General features: G+C 45.9%; 1 protein-coding gene across 5 annotated transcripts in view; it reads left to right on the top strand.

Moving 5' to 3' along the window:
* ARHGAP17 (Rho GTPase activating protein 17) overlaps positions 1-13,170 on the top strand; it is a 91,965-nt gene extending 78,795 nt beyond the window's left edge. For 2 of the 5 annotated variants that reach the window (XM_059898766.1, XM_059898763.1), the window contains 2 exons: positions 4,827-5,432; positions 12,668-13,170. In XM_059898766.1, the coding sequence (XP_059754749.1) occupies positions 4,827-5,432; positions 12,668-12,798 (737 nt within the window). In that variant the 3' untranslated portion in view covers positions 12,799-13,170. Of the gene's footprint in view, positions 1-4,826; positions 5,433-6,584; positions 6,885-8,416; positions 8,466-12,667 lie in introns of all 5 variants that reach the window. The other 3 variants (XR_009497771.1, XR_009497772.1, XM_059898765.1) reach the window with 3 other exon arrangements.
* Positions 13,171-17,506: the final 4,336 nt, after the last annotated feature.

Below are 17,506 nucleotides of genomic sequence, written 5' to 3'. Positions count from 1 at the left end.
TAGCTGTTACGCGGCATGTGGGATCTTCCTGGACCAGGGCTCAAATCCGTGTCCCCTGCATTGGCAGGTGGATTCTTAACCAGTGCACCACCAGGGAAGTCCCTTTAGGCCACTTTAAAATCAGGTTGTTCGTGAGACTTCCCTGGTGGTCCAGTGGCTAAAGACTCTGTGCTCCCAAAGCAGGGGGCCTGGGTTCAATCCCTGGTCAGGGAACTAGATCCCACATGCCACAACTAAGACTTTGCATGTCGCAACTAAAGATCCTGCATGCCACAACGAAGATCTCGCACGCAGCAATGAAGATCCCTGTGTGCCGCAACTAAGATCCAGTGCAGCCAAATAAATAAATAAATTTTTTTAAATTTCTTTTTATTTTTAAATCAGGTTATTCATTTCTTTGCTATTGAGCTATAGGAGTTCTTTATATATTTTGGAAATTAACACCTTATCAGATACATGGTTTGAAAATATTTTCTCCCATTCTGTAGGTTGCCTTTTCATTCTGTTGTTTCCTCTGTTGATTGTACCAAAGCTTATTAGTTTGATGTAATCCCACACATCTATTTTTGTTTTGTTGCCTGTGCTTTTGGGGTCATATCCATGAAATCACTGCCAACACAAATGTTATGAAGCTTTCCCCCTGTGTTTTCTTCAAGGAGTTTTACAGTTTCAGGTCCTATGTTTAATCCATTTTGAGTTGACTTTTGTGTATTGTGTAAGATAAGGGTCCAATTTCATTCTTTTGCATGTGGATATCCAGTTTTCCCAGCATCATTTGTTGAAGAAACTATCCTTTCCCCATTGTGTATTCTTGGTACCCTGCCGAAGATCAATTGACTGAATAGGCATGGATTTATTTCTGTTCTCTCTATTCTGCTCCACACATGTTTCCTCCATCATTCAGGTCTCAGCTCAAAGAGTACTTCCCTGGTGAACCCTCCTTGACCACCCAGTCTGAACTGATGACCACCTGCCAACCCCACCACTCACATAAATTATTCTCTGTCACATCACTCTATTTCTCTCAGAGCCTTTTCCTCCATCTGAAATTTTTTTTTTTTTTTATTTTATAGCTACTTTATTTATTTATTTATTTATTTTTGGCTGTGCTGGGTCTTCGATTCGTGCGAGGGCTTTCTCTAGTTGCGGCAAGTGGGGGCCACTCTTCATCACGGTGCGGGGACCGCTCTTCATCGCGGTGCGTGGGCCTTTCACTATCGCGGCCCCTCCCGTTGCGGGGCACAGGCTCCAGACGCGCAGGCTCAGTAGTTGTGGCTCACGGGCCCAGCTGCTCCGTGGCATGTGGGATCTTCCCAGGCCAGGGCTCGAACCCGTGTCCCCTGCATTAGCAGGCAGATTCTCAACCACTGCGCCACCAGGGAAGCCCCATCTGAAATTTTTAAATTTGTTTTTTAGCGTATCGCCAGTCTCTCCTAGTAGCTCTTAAAGAGCTGGGATTTTACCTGTCTCATGCACTCCAGTATTCCTAGCCCTTGTCCTGTGCCTGTCACAGAGAGGGCACTCAAATATGTGTGGTCTGAGAGCTCCAAGTGCCTCTTAGATCTAGAACAACTTGGGATGATTTAGCTGTCCCCCACCATCTGGGACATTTGGCAATGTCCGGAGACGTCTTTGGTTGTCACAAGCAGGGAGGGGTGTGGTATTGGCATCTAGTGGGTGGAGGCCCGGGATGCTGGTAAACCTCCTGCCATGTGCAGGACAGCCCCCAGCAACAAAGAACTGTCTAGCCCAACATGTCAGTACTGCTGAGGTTGAGAAACTCTGGTCTAGAAAGGGACATGATTTACTGAAAATGCTTCTAAAGCCAATTAAATTCCATGTGAACCATGGTGCCCTGTCTTAACTCCCAACTGCGTTTATCGGAGGATGGATAATCTTCAATATAAAATGACATATATATTTTAAAATTTTTTGAATTTTATATAATTTTAGACTTAAAGGAAAGTTGCAAAGATAGTATAGAAAATGCCCATATAGTCTTCACTGAGCTTCTCTTTTTTTTTTTTTTTTTTAAGTTTTTTTTTTTTCTTTTAATTAATTAATTTATTTATTTTTGGCTATGTTGGGTCTTCGTTTCTATGAGGGCTTTCTCTAGTTGCGGCAAGCGGGGGCCACTCTTCATCGCGGTGTGCGGGCCTCTCACTATCGCCGCCTCTCTTGTTGCGGAGCACAGGCTCCAGACGCGCAGGCTCAGTAGTTGTGGCTCACGGGCCTAATTGCTCCGCGGCATGTGGGATCCTCCCAGACCAGGGCTCGAACCCGTGTCCACTGCATTGGCAGGCAGATTCTCAACCACTGCGCCACCAGGGAAGCCCCACTGAGCGTCTCTTAATTTTACTATCTCACAGAACAACTACTGAAATCAGGAAATTAACACTGATACAACATTATTAGCTAAACTTCAGGCTTTGACCAGATTTCCGAGTTTTTCCAGTAAAGTTTTCTTTCTGTCCCAGTATCAATCCAGAATCCCATGTTGCATTTTCTTTGAAGATGTACAATACAATGTGATGACTTAATATATGTATACATTGTGAAATAATTACCATAGTCAAGTTAGGGGGTTAATATCCAACATATATAAGAAACTCATACAATTCAATAGCAAAAAAAACAGATAACCCAATTGAAAAATGGGCAAAGGATATATTTCTGAGTCCATATCACTTTAATATCTCCTCTTTAACCAGGACTGGGGAAGTAGAATAAATAACAGTTTTGCTATTGAAAAATCTTAAGAAGCCTTTCCTCTGAGCCACCACCACCTTCATCTGTATCCCAACTGGTGCTCAAGGGAAATTAGGTCTTTTCTACCTGGATTCCAGGTAGAGCCCTGCTTTCAGATTGAGGTTCCTTCGTAGCCCCATTCGGAGTCTTTCCTGCTTCCTTTTTCCTGCAATTATAGATCTCAGGAAGAGTTTGATCCTTTGTGTGCCATCCCCCACCCTGGCTCAGCCTCCCAGCACCTTCATGGTGGGCTTAGACAAGGCCTGCCTTTCTCCCAGCCTGGCCGCCACGTTGGACGTGGCCAGTGTGGGACTTGAGCCTTATCACGCTACTCTCATGCTTCCTCTTCTAATTCCCTCTGCTCCCTTAAATGTCAGGAATGATCTTTTATTCAATATGAATTTATAATTAATATTGCTTAGAACAGAGAGCTAGAAATTTTTCTTTTCAAGTTGCTTATGATAACCAGAGTGCGGCTAATATTCCAGATTCCTTTGTCAGCTGGTTGGTTGTTTCTGTGGGAAAAGGTCTTCCCAGTTCTGGGATCAGAAGTTCTAGGCCAATAGAGTAGACTTTATACTCCTTTCATTCCTGAATCCTGGCCCCTATGAGCAGGAAGCCAGGCAGTGCAGGAAGGAGGAAGAGGGAAAAAAGAGTCCAAGGAGTCCACAGGGCATGGTGTGAGCCTCTGTTCTGCTCCGTACTGGCTGTGTGACCTTTTACAAACACTTGACCTCTCTGAGCCTTGGTTTTCTTCACCGTGAAATGGATATAACAATGCCTGTTTTGCGGTGTACTTGTGAGACTTAAATGAGACAATCTATGTAAAGGGCCCAACTTGGTGCTGGTCATGTGTTAGGTGAGTGATACATGTTCATTTCTTCCCTTCGTTTCCCTCTCCCTTCCTTAGGCGATTAGTAAGATCTCAGCAGAACTTGAAATATGCTAAAGTCTCTCCTTTCCACCCAACCCTCTCAGCCCAAAACCAGTCTCCAGACTTGCTTTTTCTACCTACCTTACCATCCTCGGTACCAAATTCCCACCCGCCAGTGATGCTGATCTCAGCTGGTGTAGGGAGGAGGCTGATGTGATTCAGCTCTCCTTAGAGCTGAATCTAAGGCGATCGTCCAGATTTGTACTTTTATCTAGAATATATCTATTAGCACAGATGATTCTGGAATTCATAGAATTTCTGTTATAAAAAAAAAATCAAGTCCTCTAGGAGAAGATGGCTTAGAGCAAGGGGTCCATGGTTATGTACAGGCAGACCAGCCGTGCTTAGGGGTTCCCCCGCCCAACGCTTAGCTGCTCTTGCTTCTCTGTGTCTCTTCTCATGAGAGAAGGTCGCTGACCAGTGGGCTGTCGAGTGGGCTCTGAGCAGAGACTCCATGTAGGCAGGGCGGCCTCCATTAACTGAGTTTTCTAATTATTCAACTTTTAAAATGACAGGTCTGTAAAGACCTGTATGTGTATAATGTACTTTTAAAAAAGAACCTTTTTATTTTGGAATAATTTTAGATTTACGGGAAAGTTGCAAAGATAGTCTGGAGTTCTCGTATACCCCTGACCCACTTTCCTCTGTTAACATCTTACATCACCACAGTACATTTATCACGGCTAAGAAACCAACGTTGGTACATTAGTACTAAACAAACTCATTTTGTTCAAATGTCACCGGTCTTTCCTCTAACAGCCATCTTCCGACCCCTGCTGGCCCCCAGCCAGAAGAGCACAGGGCATTTAGTCATCACGTCTCCTTACTCTCCTCTGGCCTGTGACAATTTCTCAGTCTTCCCTTGTTTTCTCATGGCCTTGACAGTTCTGGGGAGTACTGGCATTTTAAAGACAGTCTCTCAATTTGCGTTTGTCAGATGCTTTTTTCATGGTTAGACTAAGACTGTGGGTTTGGGGGAGGAGGACCACGGTGGTGAGGTGCCACCAGCTGGCATGGTATTGGGAGTGGGCGTGGGCACTGATCTCAGCTGGCTTACACGGTGAGATCAAACTCGGTGCCCGGTCCAGGGGCCGTTGGCCATCACCGTGCTGCTCTTCCTGAGACGTGTTTTTCCTTTGTGCAGCTGTTAAAAAACCTGCTCCAGCACCCCCGAAACCTGGAAACCCTCCTCCTGGCCATCCTGGGGGCCAGAGTTCTCCAGGAACATCTCAACATCCACCCAGCCTGTCACCAAAGCCGTCCACCCGAAGCCCTTCTCCCCCGACTCAGCCGCCCGGCCAGGCCCCTGGCCAACCCTGCGCCACCTCGCAGCTCTCCGCACCCCGGAGATACTCCAGCAGCCTGTCTCCGATCCAAGCCCCCAACCACCCGCCGCCGCAGCCCCCCACGCAGGCCACACCGCCGCCAGCGCTCGCCAAGCCAGGCAGCCAGGGCCCGCCGGCCCCCGGGGCCCCGCCCGGTGAGCCCGGACTCGAGCAGTCCCCCCACACCCCTCCCCAGACGCCGACGCCCCCCAGCACTCCGCCCCTAGGAAAACAGAACCCCAGCCAGGTGGTGAGTAACCCCGAGACTGCGCAGCCACACGCTGGAACCTTGCCGAGACCGAGACCAGTACCAAAGCCGAGGAACCGGCCCAGCGTGCCCCCACCCCCTCATCCTCCTGGCGCCCACCCCGCCGGGGATGGCAGCCTCAGCATCGCAGCTCCCACCGCCTCCAAAATAGTCACGGGTAAGTGGCAAGTGGGTTCAGACATTTCCCCCGTCCACTCTACCTCGCTTTTTACTGCTCCCCTTCATTTAGGCCTCCGTTTATATCAGGGGTTGGCAAACTACCATGCAGGCCAGATCTGGCCCTCAGCTTGTTTTTATAAATAAAGTTTTATTGAAACACAACCACGCCCATTTGTTGACATATTCTTTCTGGCTATTGTGCTAAAACAGCAAAGTTGTGTAATCCTTTCAGAGGTCATATACTTCCAGAGCCTTCAAGGTTACTACTTCGCCCTTGAAGCTTGCCAACCCCTGATGTATAGGTTCACTATGTGTTTAAGAGCCATCTACATTTACATTTTTCTAGGTATAATAACCTAATAATCCAGGTGGAAGATATTGTACAACTTGAGCATGACATCCATCTCTTAGTGAATTCCTCATTAAAATGCTTATTTTCCTTTTAAGAGTAAAAATATTCATAGAAAGTGAAGCATTTCAGGTATAATCTTAAAAAACGTGATTTGTGCCAAATTGGATGCTCTGGGAAGGGAGATTTGGGACACGATCATATGAGAGTGCCAGCCTCTAGTGGCAAAGGGCAGAAGAATCAAGATTTCCTCATAGTTCCGTGGAAATCTGTTTTGGGTATTGGTGGTTGTACAGATTTTACCTACCTAATGGGGTATTTTTTTTATAGACAGTCTAGAACATGACCATTTTCTTTAATTATGATTCTTTTAAAAATTTCCATCCCAAGTGCTCTAATTTACTATTTGATTTAAGGATGAGATGGATAGATTTTTTTTAATGTGTTTTCTTAAAATGGTAATTAGGAGCTTTGAATCATTTCTTAGAACAGCCTAGTTTTAAATTTTCCTAAGTGGAGCCATTTTTAGAGAAGTAGCTGAAATATACCTCTGGGCCCTCCAAGCGTACTGAATGACATCTCTGCTGAAAATGAGCAAAGGATACACCCCACACTGGTACCCTAGATGATGAGGGTTAACCGACTATTTTGATAGTTTCTTTTGATAACTTTTTTTTTTTTTCAGGAATATAATGCGTGATTTGTGTGTGTTATAAATTGTTAACTTTTTTCTGATGACACTTCAGCTTTTATGTTTAAAAAGACAAAGCCACATTGGTTTGTTTGTTTGTTTCCCAATAGATGCCCTTCCTAGTGCCCTCACAGGTGGGGAAGGTTTCCAGGACTAAGGTCTGTAACCACCCCAAGCAGCTTCCTGCAGCTCCAAATGCTCCTGCTTAGCGGTGTTTTGCATACGTGCTTTTGACTTTGTGCTCAGGAGCAGCCATCTGACCCCCTGCCATCCATTCTCTAGACATCACTTTTGTTTTTATCAGAAGCACTTTGAGCTGCAATGCTTCGAATTCAAGAGGTAGATGTCAGTAGATTGCGAGCCCGATTTCAAGCCGCTCAGATAAGATACTAAGAAATGTCTCCTTTTTGGTAAGCCTTTCACAAGCATTCTGCTCTTTTCAGCGTGATTTCCCTGTCATTGATTGGCTCATCAGCATCCAACCAAAGAGGTCTCGGGTGCAGTTAGCACGGAAAATTGCGTCCCTTGTGTCTTGAGCTTTAATTTTTAATTTTATCTCGTAAGTGCAAGTTAACTGCATGGAGCTTCTTAATTTGGTGTTTGAATTTCTCAGGACCCCCGCGCCCCCCCCCCAAAAAAAAAAAATCTTCCTCCAAAGATCCCACACTAAATTTCTTTGCATTCTGGCATGCTTATATTTTGCTTTCTTAAACCATATGAGCTTTTTGAAAGGTACTGTGAGGCTCATCTGAATTTTGCCTTTAGGTCCACACTTAGACGGAATAAGGCTCTCGTTACTGCTCTAATCAGCTGATCTGAGCCTTAAGCCTTCAGTGGACTACTTAGCCAGTGTTTTCACATCTTTGGTCTGAGGAAGACTTTCTGTAGATACCAGAAGGGAAAAACAAGAATGCGATCTTTACAACACAGAGGAGGGCACAGAGGCGTGATTCCGCCTTCCTGACTCCTAGGTGATGAACCCAAAAGTCTGTGGTTGCCCAGTTGGGTGTGAAAATCACAGAGTGAAATGACTAAACCCTAATTAAGGCTGAGCCTTTTAACACTTCAGTACTTGTGACACATCAGAATTTTATTCCCAGATCTTCCCTTGTATTTAGATGAAAGACTACAGACCAGAATTATGTCTGTTCTTTAATACCGTTTTTACCTGGGGTGTATTTATTAAAGAAGCTTATTTTATTGATCTGCTATAATACTGCAGTGCTCTGTACTTTGACAATTGTCAGATAAGTGAAATTTGATATTATAAATACTTTTCCTTAGGATATTATCTAAATATTTTAAAACCAATCTGCACTTCGAATTCTCCTAACTCAAGAAATTACAGGTCACCACCATTATCTTTGTATTACAGCATTAATTTTTTATTTCTTAAAATCCCCTGGATTGCCATTAGGTGTACACAAAAGGCCAGCATTTAGAATTTATACATATGCTCGTGTTGTTCATGCTGCTATTAACCGATCTTGGATAGAGCCATTGGGTATTTCAAGAAGAAAAAAATGTAACTTCCCTAGACAGGTAGTCCTTTACTATGACATCATGTTTTCACTTGGAAAACTCTAGACAGACAAATTCCTGAAACCAGGTTATTCATTTAGAGCATTTCATCTTAAAAACTGAATTAAGGCCTGGGGATTAAGATAAACTCTTGGGGGCGATTACTGCTGCTAAACAGGTTTGACACCCAATTTGTGGCAGCTCAGCACCAGCACTAGAGAAGGGAGGGATTCTGCTGTCATTTTGAACCTCTTCCTAATTTGTTACTCTAGAAAGCAGTAGCAAAAAGAAAAAAAGAAAGAAAAAAAAGAAGGCAGTAGGATTTTAGCTTTGCAAGGAAAAGAGTTTACATCTTGCTGTTTTTAAAGTAATAGATTTTAGCCAAGAGTGTTCTAATTTAACATTTTATTAAATAATTTAGATGTATGACCTGCCATATTCAGTAGGAACTGAAATTGGAATATTTAATGGTAAGGAAAAGGCACCTGATTGGCCAAAGCATTTTTGCTGCTTGATGATCATATTTGTGCACTAATGCCTGATATTAACCGGTCACTCTAACCCTGCCTGCTTGCACCCCTACTAATAGTGCATGTGCTAAAGGAGGCTGGCTTTGTTCATGCTTGCTGCCAAGTACTCTGAATACTAAGCGTGTTCACGGACATGCAACACGTCATCACCAGGCTGGCCTTGTTACCTCTTTAACTTCCAGTCTTTTCTGTACTGGGCAGGCTTGAGGGGTAGTGGAAAGAGCGCACACTAGAATCAGATAAGCCTGAATTAAAATTTCAGCTCACTCTTTGTAACAATGGCACGGCACAACCTGGTTGAGCTGTAAAACGGTGACATTTGTGAGAATAACTTTCAAAGGGATTACAGTAGATAAAATAAGAAAAGCATCGTACGGTTCTTAATATACAGGGGGGTCTAAGTAAATGGTAGCTATTTATTATCATTTTTATGGAGAAAAAAAAAGATAATACAGAGTTAGGTATTAGATTCGTATGTCACCATTTTAAAAACTCATGCCGGGACACAGACGCAGGAGGTCTGGAGCCCACGCATCCGTATTTTGATCCTGATGTGCCACTTGGTGGTGGGTTAAAAAGACAGTGCTCTGGAGTAGAAGATGTTCTTAATTTAGTGAGCCTGAGATTAATTTAGTGAGTCATTTGTCCACTGTAGAACGAGTCACAATAGTAGTCATCAGACACTTGGCACTTTGTTGGTTCTCACAGCCTTTGCTTTTTAAAATTAAACTCCTTTTATGTCATGAAAGTAATGCATTTTTAAAAATAAATATGATACTAAAACAAATTGGGGAATTAGAAACAATAAGAAACCACCCTTCCATAATTGAAAAAGTCCACTATTCATATTTTATTTTTTCCTTCTAGTTTTTTTTTTTTTTTCTAAAAGGCAAGGGGATGCACAATCATAATTACTTGGCATATACAGATTTTGATTTTGCGGTTCTATTTTACTTTACATCACATGCTCTTTCCCATGTTATAATGTAGTTTTTCAATGACTGCATAATATTTCATTAAGCAGATGTATTATTGCTCATAGTTGGGCATTTAAGTGGCTTCTGCTTCTACTTGCACTTTATTTTTAATAAGTAGATGTCAGAACCATGTCAAGATAAACATCCAGTGAGACTGGAACAGGATCTCTCCTTTGACTGAAATAATAAAAAGTTGACTCAGTGTCTCAGAGACGAGTAAGCCTCTCACAGCCCTAGAAAACTGATGAGAACTGCAGGGAAGTCATTCCCTCAGACTGCAGTTTAGAGGAGGATTTAATGGTCAGGAGGGGGCTGATTCACCCTGCAGCCGTGCCTGAAATGTTTGATTTCAACGATGTATTTGGATCTGTTACCTGTCAAAGCGGCTATCAGAATAACCTTGGCCTTTCTGAAGGGAAGGTTTACAACCTAAAGCACATATTCAAAATTGTCGAAGTGACAAACTTTCTAGGACCATACTCTAAATTGTAGAATGCCAGTTCCCACCCTTGGAGGGTCCACTCCTGGATAAAGATGCTCAAAAAAGGAAGGAACCAGGATACATTAGTCAGAGCCGCAGAGCAGTGGTGAATCACATGGCATTCTGCCTGTGAGCGGAGGCTGTGACCTGGGCCTCTTGCTCTGCTTTCTGGTTTGTATTTTTGTGGGGTTTTTTTTTCTTTTTTAATCTAATATCTTTCATATGAACTTAGCTCCAAGCAGTATGCTCAAAGACCAGCCCTTTATGGAATGCATATAATGAAAAATGATGCCTTGTGTAAATCTATAGCCAGAAAGTTTTTTTCTAAGTATGTAAGTAATGTGTGTTCATCATAGATAGCTAGAGAAATTCAGAAAAGTACAAATCCAGAAATTATTTATTTGTGAAGTAAAAAAAAAAGAAAAAAGGAGAAGAAGAAAGATAGCAAGTTTGTCCTCCGAAAAGGGTCTGTGGCTGATAGGTGTTAAGTTTGCATGTAAATATAGGTATTAATAAGTAGAAATCTAACTAGTATGTACACTCCCTTTGCATTATGCATGTCAGTTCCATGGTTCCTTGTAAAGTCTTTGGGCCAAGAAGAGACACTGGCTGATTGTATCATCTGTCTTGTTGAGTTAGGATAATGGTAAAGGGGTTGAATTTACAGTGGATTTCTTGTATCAGTGTTGTCTTCAAGACATGGCTACTTCTTTACATGAGGCTATCGGAAAAGAGGATTGGAAAGATGGTTGGTCTAGACTCTTTGGAAAGATGATTGGATGACTTTTTATCTATCCATCTTCCATCCATCTAGGCAGACAGACAGACAGAGAACCACAACATTTATTTAACGTCTGCTATCAACCAGTCACTGTTCTGGGCACTAGGGACACACCGTAAGCAAGACAGACACGGTCCCTGCCCTCATTGACTTTCATTCTGCTGAGGACAAATCTGAGACAGCCTGTATTCTGTGCACATAGACCACCCTTGACTGTACCATTAGACAGTGCAATTCAGCACCATTCAGTTGGTTTCACAATTATAAGACCTGAATTGTCTGAAATGACATCCAGCACCTGAACTCTTTGACACCTTGGCACCTTCATAAATCTAGACGTTTCTCTGGGTTGTGGTGCGTAGGAAACCTCGAGGGATGGGCCTTCCAACCCAGGAGTCACTGAGAGTAAAGGGACACCCCAGGAAGTAAGTGGATCTCGCAGCTCAGAGCTGTGGGCACGTGTCGGCTCAGGAACCAGTCTCCAAGCAGTGAGCCTCCCAGCGTGCACCTGCATTTGCCAGCTCTGTCTGTGTGGGGGAGGAGCAGGTAAAGCAGAAGTACTGCCCAAAGCAGCTCCCAGCGAGGGCAGACACGGTGTAACTGCACCACAGCAAGTACAGAAAAGCAACTCTTAAGCATAACAGGGAAACCCCAGCACACCCACCTCCCACTCTCCCTCCCTCCCTGCTCCCTACATGACTGGCTCTAACCTGGTAAAGTGAAACTACCACAAATCTGAACGTCTCCCTTCTCTCTTCCACCAGCCCTAAAATCCCTAACAAGGCTCATCATTTGCTAGAACTCACATCCACCAGAGAAACAAATTCTTTAAGACAGAAGGGCCTGTCTCCCCCACTTGGCTGTAGGCTTCATTAAATCTGTGTCTGGCTTGTTCACTGTTGTGTCCTCACAGGTAGAATGTGGGAGGTGCCCAGGAAGTATTTGTTTATGAATGAAGGAATCTGAGGCTCACCGGCTCACTAGGAAGAGGGCTGTGATTGGTTAAGGTGTCTTGTGAGCATGGGAGCGAGGGATGATGGCTCGAGGACCGTGTATTTACAGTCTTGCTGAAGGAGTTCCAGCCAACATAATAAGATGTGAAAAAGGAATTGGAGGTATATAAGTATTGGGTTGGCCAAAAAGTTCGTTTGGGTTTTTCCATGTTAACAGAAGAACCCGAACGAACTTTTTGGCCAGCCCAATATTAGAACTAGATGAGAAAATTAATATTTGTAGGAGATTTGGTGCCCCACTTCAGTGATTGCAGCCAGGGGTGATTGTTCCCCCCTCCCACCCCAGGGACATTTGGCAGCATCTGGAGACATCTTTAGTTGTCACACTGTGGGAAAGAGAGCTGTGTGCCATCGGCATCTAGTGGGTTGAGGGCAGAGCTGCTACTAAACATCCTCCAGTGCACAGGACAGCCCCACAGCCCGGAGTGATCCGGCCCCGAATGTCACTAGTGCCGAGGTTGAGGGCATAGCATTAATAACAGGAGGACACTCACCAACCTCGGAGGAGGGAACTTTTCCCAGTGAAGCTCAGCTATTCCTGCAGCCCAGATGTTGTCAGGAGATTTCAATGAATGTGTTAGAGACATTGGTAGGAATCAGGTTTCCTCTCCTCAGTCACAGCAAGCAAATCCTTTCCAGGGTTGCATCTCTGAGGTCTGCCGTGTGCTCACAGAAAGGACCACCAGAGCCAGGAGGTGGGGCTGTGCCGCGTGGCTGGCTGCCCCTGGGGTGTCAAAGGCTTGACTCAACTTCTCAGGGCTGGTGGTGCCTCTAGTAAGGGCGTGTGCGTGCATGGGCTGACTCTCAGACTTTCCAGCTTCTCCTCTCCTCGGGTGGCCTCTTGGGTGTTACCACGCATTGATACCATGTCTCCTCGTGTTTTTGTCCAGACGCCAATTCTAGGGTTTCAGAACCGCTTCGCAGCATCTTTCCTGAAACGCATTCAGACTCAGCCAGCAAAGACCTGCCCGGCCGCATTCTGTTGGATATGGACAATGATACAGAAAGTACCGCCCTGTGAAGAAAGCCACTCCCTGCCCTTGACCCCTTCCAGCCTGGCGAGTGGAGCAGGGGCAGGCAGACGTTAATCTTCGCAGACCAAACAGCGAGAAGCTTTCAGTGGAGGGAGAAAGAAGGCCTCACCATGCAGGACATGGCCTTCTCACAGCCTGAGGAGAGAGCCGAGGCTGACACTTAAAGCTGAATGACCTGTGTCTTGAAGAAGTTGGCTTTCTTTACATGGGAAAGAATCATGCCAAAAAAAAAAAAAAAAAAAATTTTTTTTTAAAGAAAGAAAGAAAAAAGAAATACCTGCAGTGGAAAGAGTATCATTGCCAAGGCATGTGTAGGAAGCTTTTGTCACTGCTGTTAATGCAGGCAGCGCCATCAGCAATTTGGAATGAATACAAAGCAATGCGTTAACTATCTATTTAATAAAGTACATCCATTACGCAAGTCACCTGCTTCCTGCTACTTGGACTTCCGTTCTTATATATCACAAGGGAGGTTCCTCTCCTTAGGACGTGCTACGGAATCATTTTGTATGAAGTATGGTCTGTGTCTCCCCGACCCCCTCAGAACCACAAGCATTGGTGGTGACTGCTGGATCCGTCACCTCAGCAAACTGGATTGCCTTGGCCTTGTTGGATTGCCAGAATGTAGATGGAAATGTACTGTTCTTTTTTTTTTTTTTTTTTTTAAACAATGTAATTGCTACTTGATAAGGACCGAACATTATTCTAGTTTCATGTTTAATTTGAATTAAATATATTCTGTGGTTTATATGAAAACTTCATCATTCTTAGAGGCAAAGCTGTGGATTGTGTGTGTGCATGTTGTCACTTAACTACGTAGAATTGTGGATGGGACATCTGGGGGTCTAGTTGTGAATGTAGAAGTTTGAAAGAATGGCGAGCAAGGTCGCAGCAGTGAGACCAGCCACCAGGTGACCCAGAGACTGCCCGGACTGGCTGTCTCTTAGCGAATGTTCCATGGGCTGGGCTCTTCCTTTGCGCTCACCAGTCCTGACACCCTTTCTTGTCCGGAGACACTTGTCTTGTCTAGAGACACTTAGACACCTTGGAGGCCAACTCACAGTACTCAGCCCCACAGGCCTAGGGCAGGAGTCAGAGCCATTATGTTCCAGGGGAATATCCTTTTCCAGTGACTGGAAGGCACTTCCTTCCCAGGATTGAAATACTTGGGAAGAGTGGGTGGGGAATTGGAGCAAAGCGAGGCCGATGGGCTGGATGGCTGTTGTGATGATAGCCCCTCCCCGTGGCCCAGATTTGGCGTCATCTTTTGGAACACATGCTGCCATGTTGGCTGCCCTGAGCGGCTCCACTGATAGAACTGCTCACCAGGTGCATCCGTGACCCGACCCTCGCTCAGAAGCCCCTGGACACCTCCTTCCCCTATGAATTTGACTTAAGGTTAACTTGAAATGGGCAGTTGCTTTTTCCTCTTAACTCAAAGTTTCCTGTGCCCCAAAGTACTCCCTGCACTTATTAATTACATTGAAAATACGTACCTGTAGACCCATTTTCCCCGGTATCTTAAATTTGTGTTTGCTGAAGGCTTACTCTTTCCTTCCTCATACACCATCCCTGTTCTTTTTTTTTTTTTTTATGAATTTATTTATTTATTTATTTTTGGCTGTGTTGGGTCTTCGTTGCTGCGCGCGGGCTTTCTCTAGTTGCGGCGAGCGGGGGCTACTCTTCTTTGCGGTGCGCGGGCTTCTCATTGTGGTGGTTTCTCTTGTTGTGGAGCATGGGCTCTAGGCGAGAGGGCTTCAGTAGTTGTGGTGCGTGGGCTCAGTAGTTGTGGCTCTCGGGCCCTAGAGCGCAGGCTCAGTAGTTGTGGCGCGTGGGCTTAGTTGCTCTGCGGCATATGGGATCTTCCCGGACCAGGGCTCGAACCCATGTCCCCTGCATTGGCAGGTGGATTCTTAACCACTGCACCACCAGGGAAGTCCCCATCCCTGTTCTTTTTCTCTGCTCCCCCTCCCCACTGCCCTTAGCTCTAGAACAAACCGTATAGAGAAAGCAAAGGTCTCGATGTATGTTGCTCATAAGCGTTGACGCCTTCTTCAAGGAGCCCAGCTGTCCACAGTCAGGCATCTCTGCAGACCTTGGAGGTGCTTCCTCCAGGATGCCTGAGCTCACACTCAGGAGGGAGCTGGGACGCAGTGCTTGCCGAGGAGACGGCACTGGTGCCTGGGGACACGGAAGGGCCGTGATGAACAAAATGATTCTGAAATACAGCAAACCCTACCCTCATCATTTTAAGAACAGTGTTCCATTTTCACTCTCCTATTGTTTGTAGCAATATCCCTGCCTCAACAGCTCCAATCGAAAGAAAAAGGAAACCTCCTTGCCCCTGTACGTGTGTCAGTGGCTGCTCTCCATCTTCTTGGATGGGCGAGTCATAGTGTGGGACGTCAGCTGTAATTGCACCACGGCGGAAGCACCTGCAAGATGCTGCAGAGATGTGATCACCCCTGCCGGGGGAGGTGCCACGTCGCTGTCACCTTGCCCTGGCACTACACGCGGGAGAGGGGTAGACAGCTCTGTAATCTAATTTTTAAAATTTACTTATGTATTTATTTTTGCCTCACAGCTTGCGGGATCTTAGTTCCCCAACCAGGGATAGAACCCGGGCCCCCCCTCAGTGGAAGTGGAGTCCTAACCACTGGACCGCCAGGGATTTCCCGAGAAGTCTGTAATCTAAAGCTACGTGGCCATCCCTGACCATCCAGGGAGGTGCTGGCCTCTAGGAAGATGCTGCTGGTATCTGCCCCTTCAGATTGCTTCCTTCCCTTCTCCATAGAACAGTTTCTCCTGGAAGCTTCAGTCCTGTGTACTCAGGCCTCTGTTCCTGCTCCCCAACCCACAGCTACACCAGGGTCAGGGACATGTGCCTTCACCACACACCCCTTGCAAGCAACACCCATCTAGCCTGATCTTGATCCAGCACTTCGGAGACTGCAGGGGGTCGGGGCATCCCCCTGGCTGCCTTGATCGTGCTGGGCCATACCCTGTGGATTCCCAAGCGTTCAGATGCAATTGGAATGACTGAATCCCTGGACCTCCTTGATGGCCTTGGTTCCCTTGGGGACCCTTGTCCCACTCCTGGGGCTCCAGCTCCCAGTGCTGTCCTGAGCCCAGTGAGTCCCGTAAGTGCTCTTACTTGAAAGTCTTAAGACAAACCCTCTTTCTAGGTTCTCTACCTGTGGTCTGTTCCCACCCTTCTGCCACCTGCACCGTGAACCTGGTGCTGTGTAACCATATTCCGGAGTCTTCGCCCTCTTCTCACAGATGCCACTCTACCATCTCTTTACTCCAGGGTCTCAAGTGGGCTCTGTGCCTCATAGTCTAGAGGTCTTGCGCCAGACTGGGCAGCACCCCATTGACAGATATTTCTAGACCAATGGCTTCCACTTTTCTAATATCGTAGTGATGGAGCTGAGGATAAAGAAAGATCTGCTGGCATAGTGAAGCCACTGGCTCCAATGCAACCAAAAGGCAAAAAGTGGTCATGGAAATTCCCTGGTGGCCCAGTGGTTAGGACTCGGAGCTCTCACTGCCAGGACCCGGGTTCAATCCCTGGTCAGGGAACTATAATCCCACAAGCCATGTGCTGCAGCCAAAAAAAAAAAAAAACAAACGCAAACACGTTTATTATCTCATAGTTTCTGTGGGTCAGGAGTCCAGGCACAGCTTAGCTGGGTCCTCTCCCTGGGTCTCACAAGGCTGCAGTCAAGGGTCAGCCAGGGCTGGGGTCTCGTCTGGAGGTCCAACTGGGGAAGGACCCACTCCTAATCTCCCTCAGGATGTTGTCAGAAGTCATGTGCTTATGCTTGTAGGGCCACAAGGTCTGAGGCCCAGGGCTTCTTGCTGGCCATCAGTGAGGGGTTGCCCTCAGCTCCTAGAGGCTGCCTGCAGTTCCTAGTCACGTGGGCTTCCCTGGGGAGGCCGCTACTTCAGCAAGCCAGCAAGGACAGCCCCTAGAGTGAGTTTGCTAGCAAGACAGAGTCTACATGCTGTGATACAATTACAGATGACATCTCATCACCTCTGCCGTATTGTATTGGTTAGAAGTCAGTCGCAGGTTCTGTCCACACTCAAGGGGAGGGGATTATACAAGGGCATGAACACCAGGAGGTGGGGATCACTGAGGGTCACCTTGGGGTCTGTCTGCCACACACATCAAAATGTCATTACAAATGACACGTCAGGGTATACTTGAGCCAAATATATTTTTGGAAGAACCAAAACAATTCATCAGGGTTCTGTTTTTACCCTCTATATTTGTATTTGAATTCAGTTTTCATACACATCAATAAATTATATCTGATGACCAAAATTTCTTTTTCACATCATTTCATGGTAGAAACAGCATTCTTGCTTTCATACAAGGATGCCTAGAGTTGAAGCCATGTCTTCTAAATAATTCTATGTCTCCTCCAGGGGAATACTGGCCTAGACCCTGGGGAACCAACCTGAACCATACGAATGTGGCCTCGGCCCCCAGGAAGCTTGCAAACAAATACCCAGGAAGCAGATAGAGACTGCGGAGTGGGGGAGCCGTGGACGCATGTGGGAGGAAGGCCCATCCTGGTGGAGAAAGGAGGGGGGAGGTGGGCCCTCCAGATGCTAGGAATGGCTTGTGAGGTGAGCGACAGCATGGAATTAGAGGGGGAAGCAGGCAATGGGCAAGGAATGAGGCTG

This window comes from Balaenoptera ricei, chromosome 15 (genome assembly GCF_028023285.1).
Source record: "Balaenoptera ricei isolate mBalRic1 chromosome 15, mBalRic1.hap2, whole genome shotgun sequence".
In the NCBI taxonomy this organism is placed as follows: Eukaryota; Metazoa; Chordata; class Mammalia; order Artiodactyla; family Balaenopteridae; genus Balaenoptera; species Balaenoptera ricei.
This window is presented reverse-complemented; position numbering and strand designations above follow the sequence as displayed.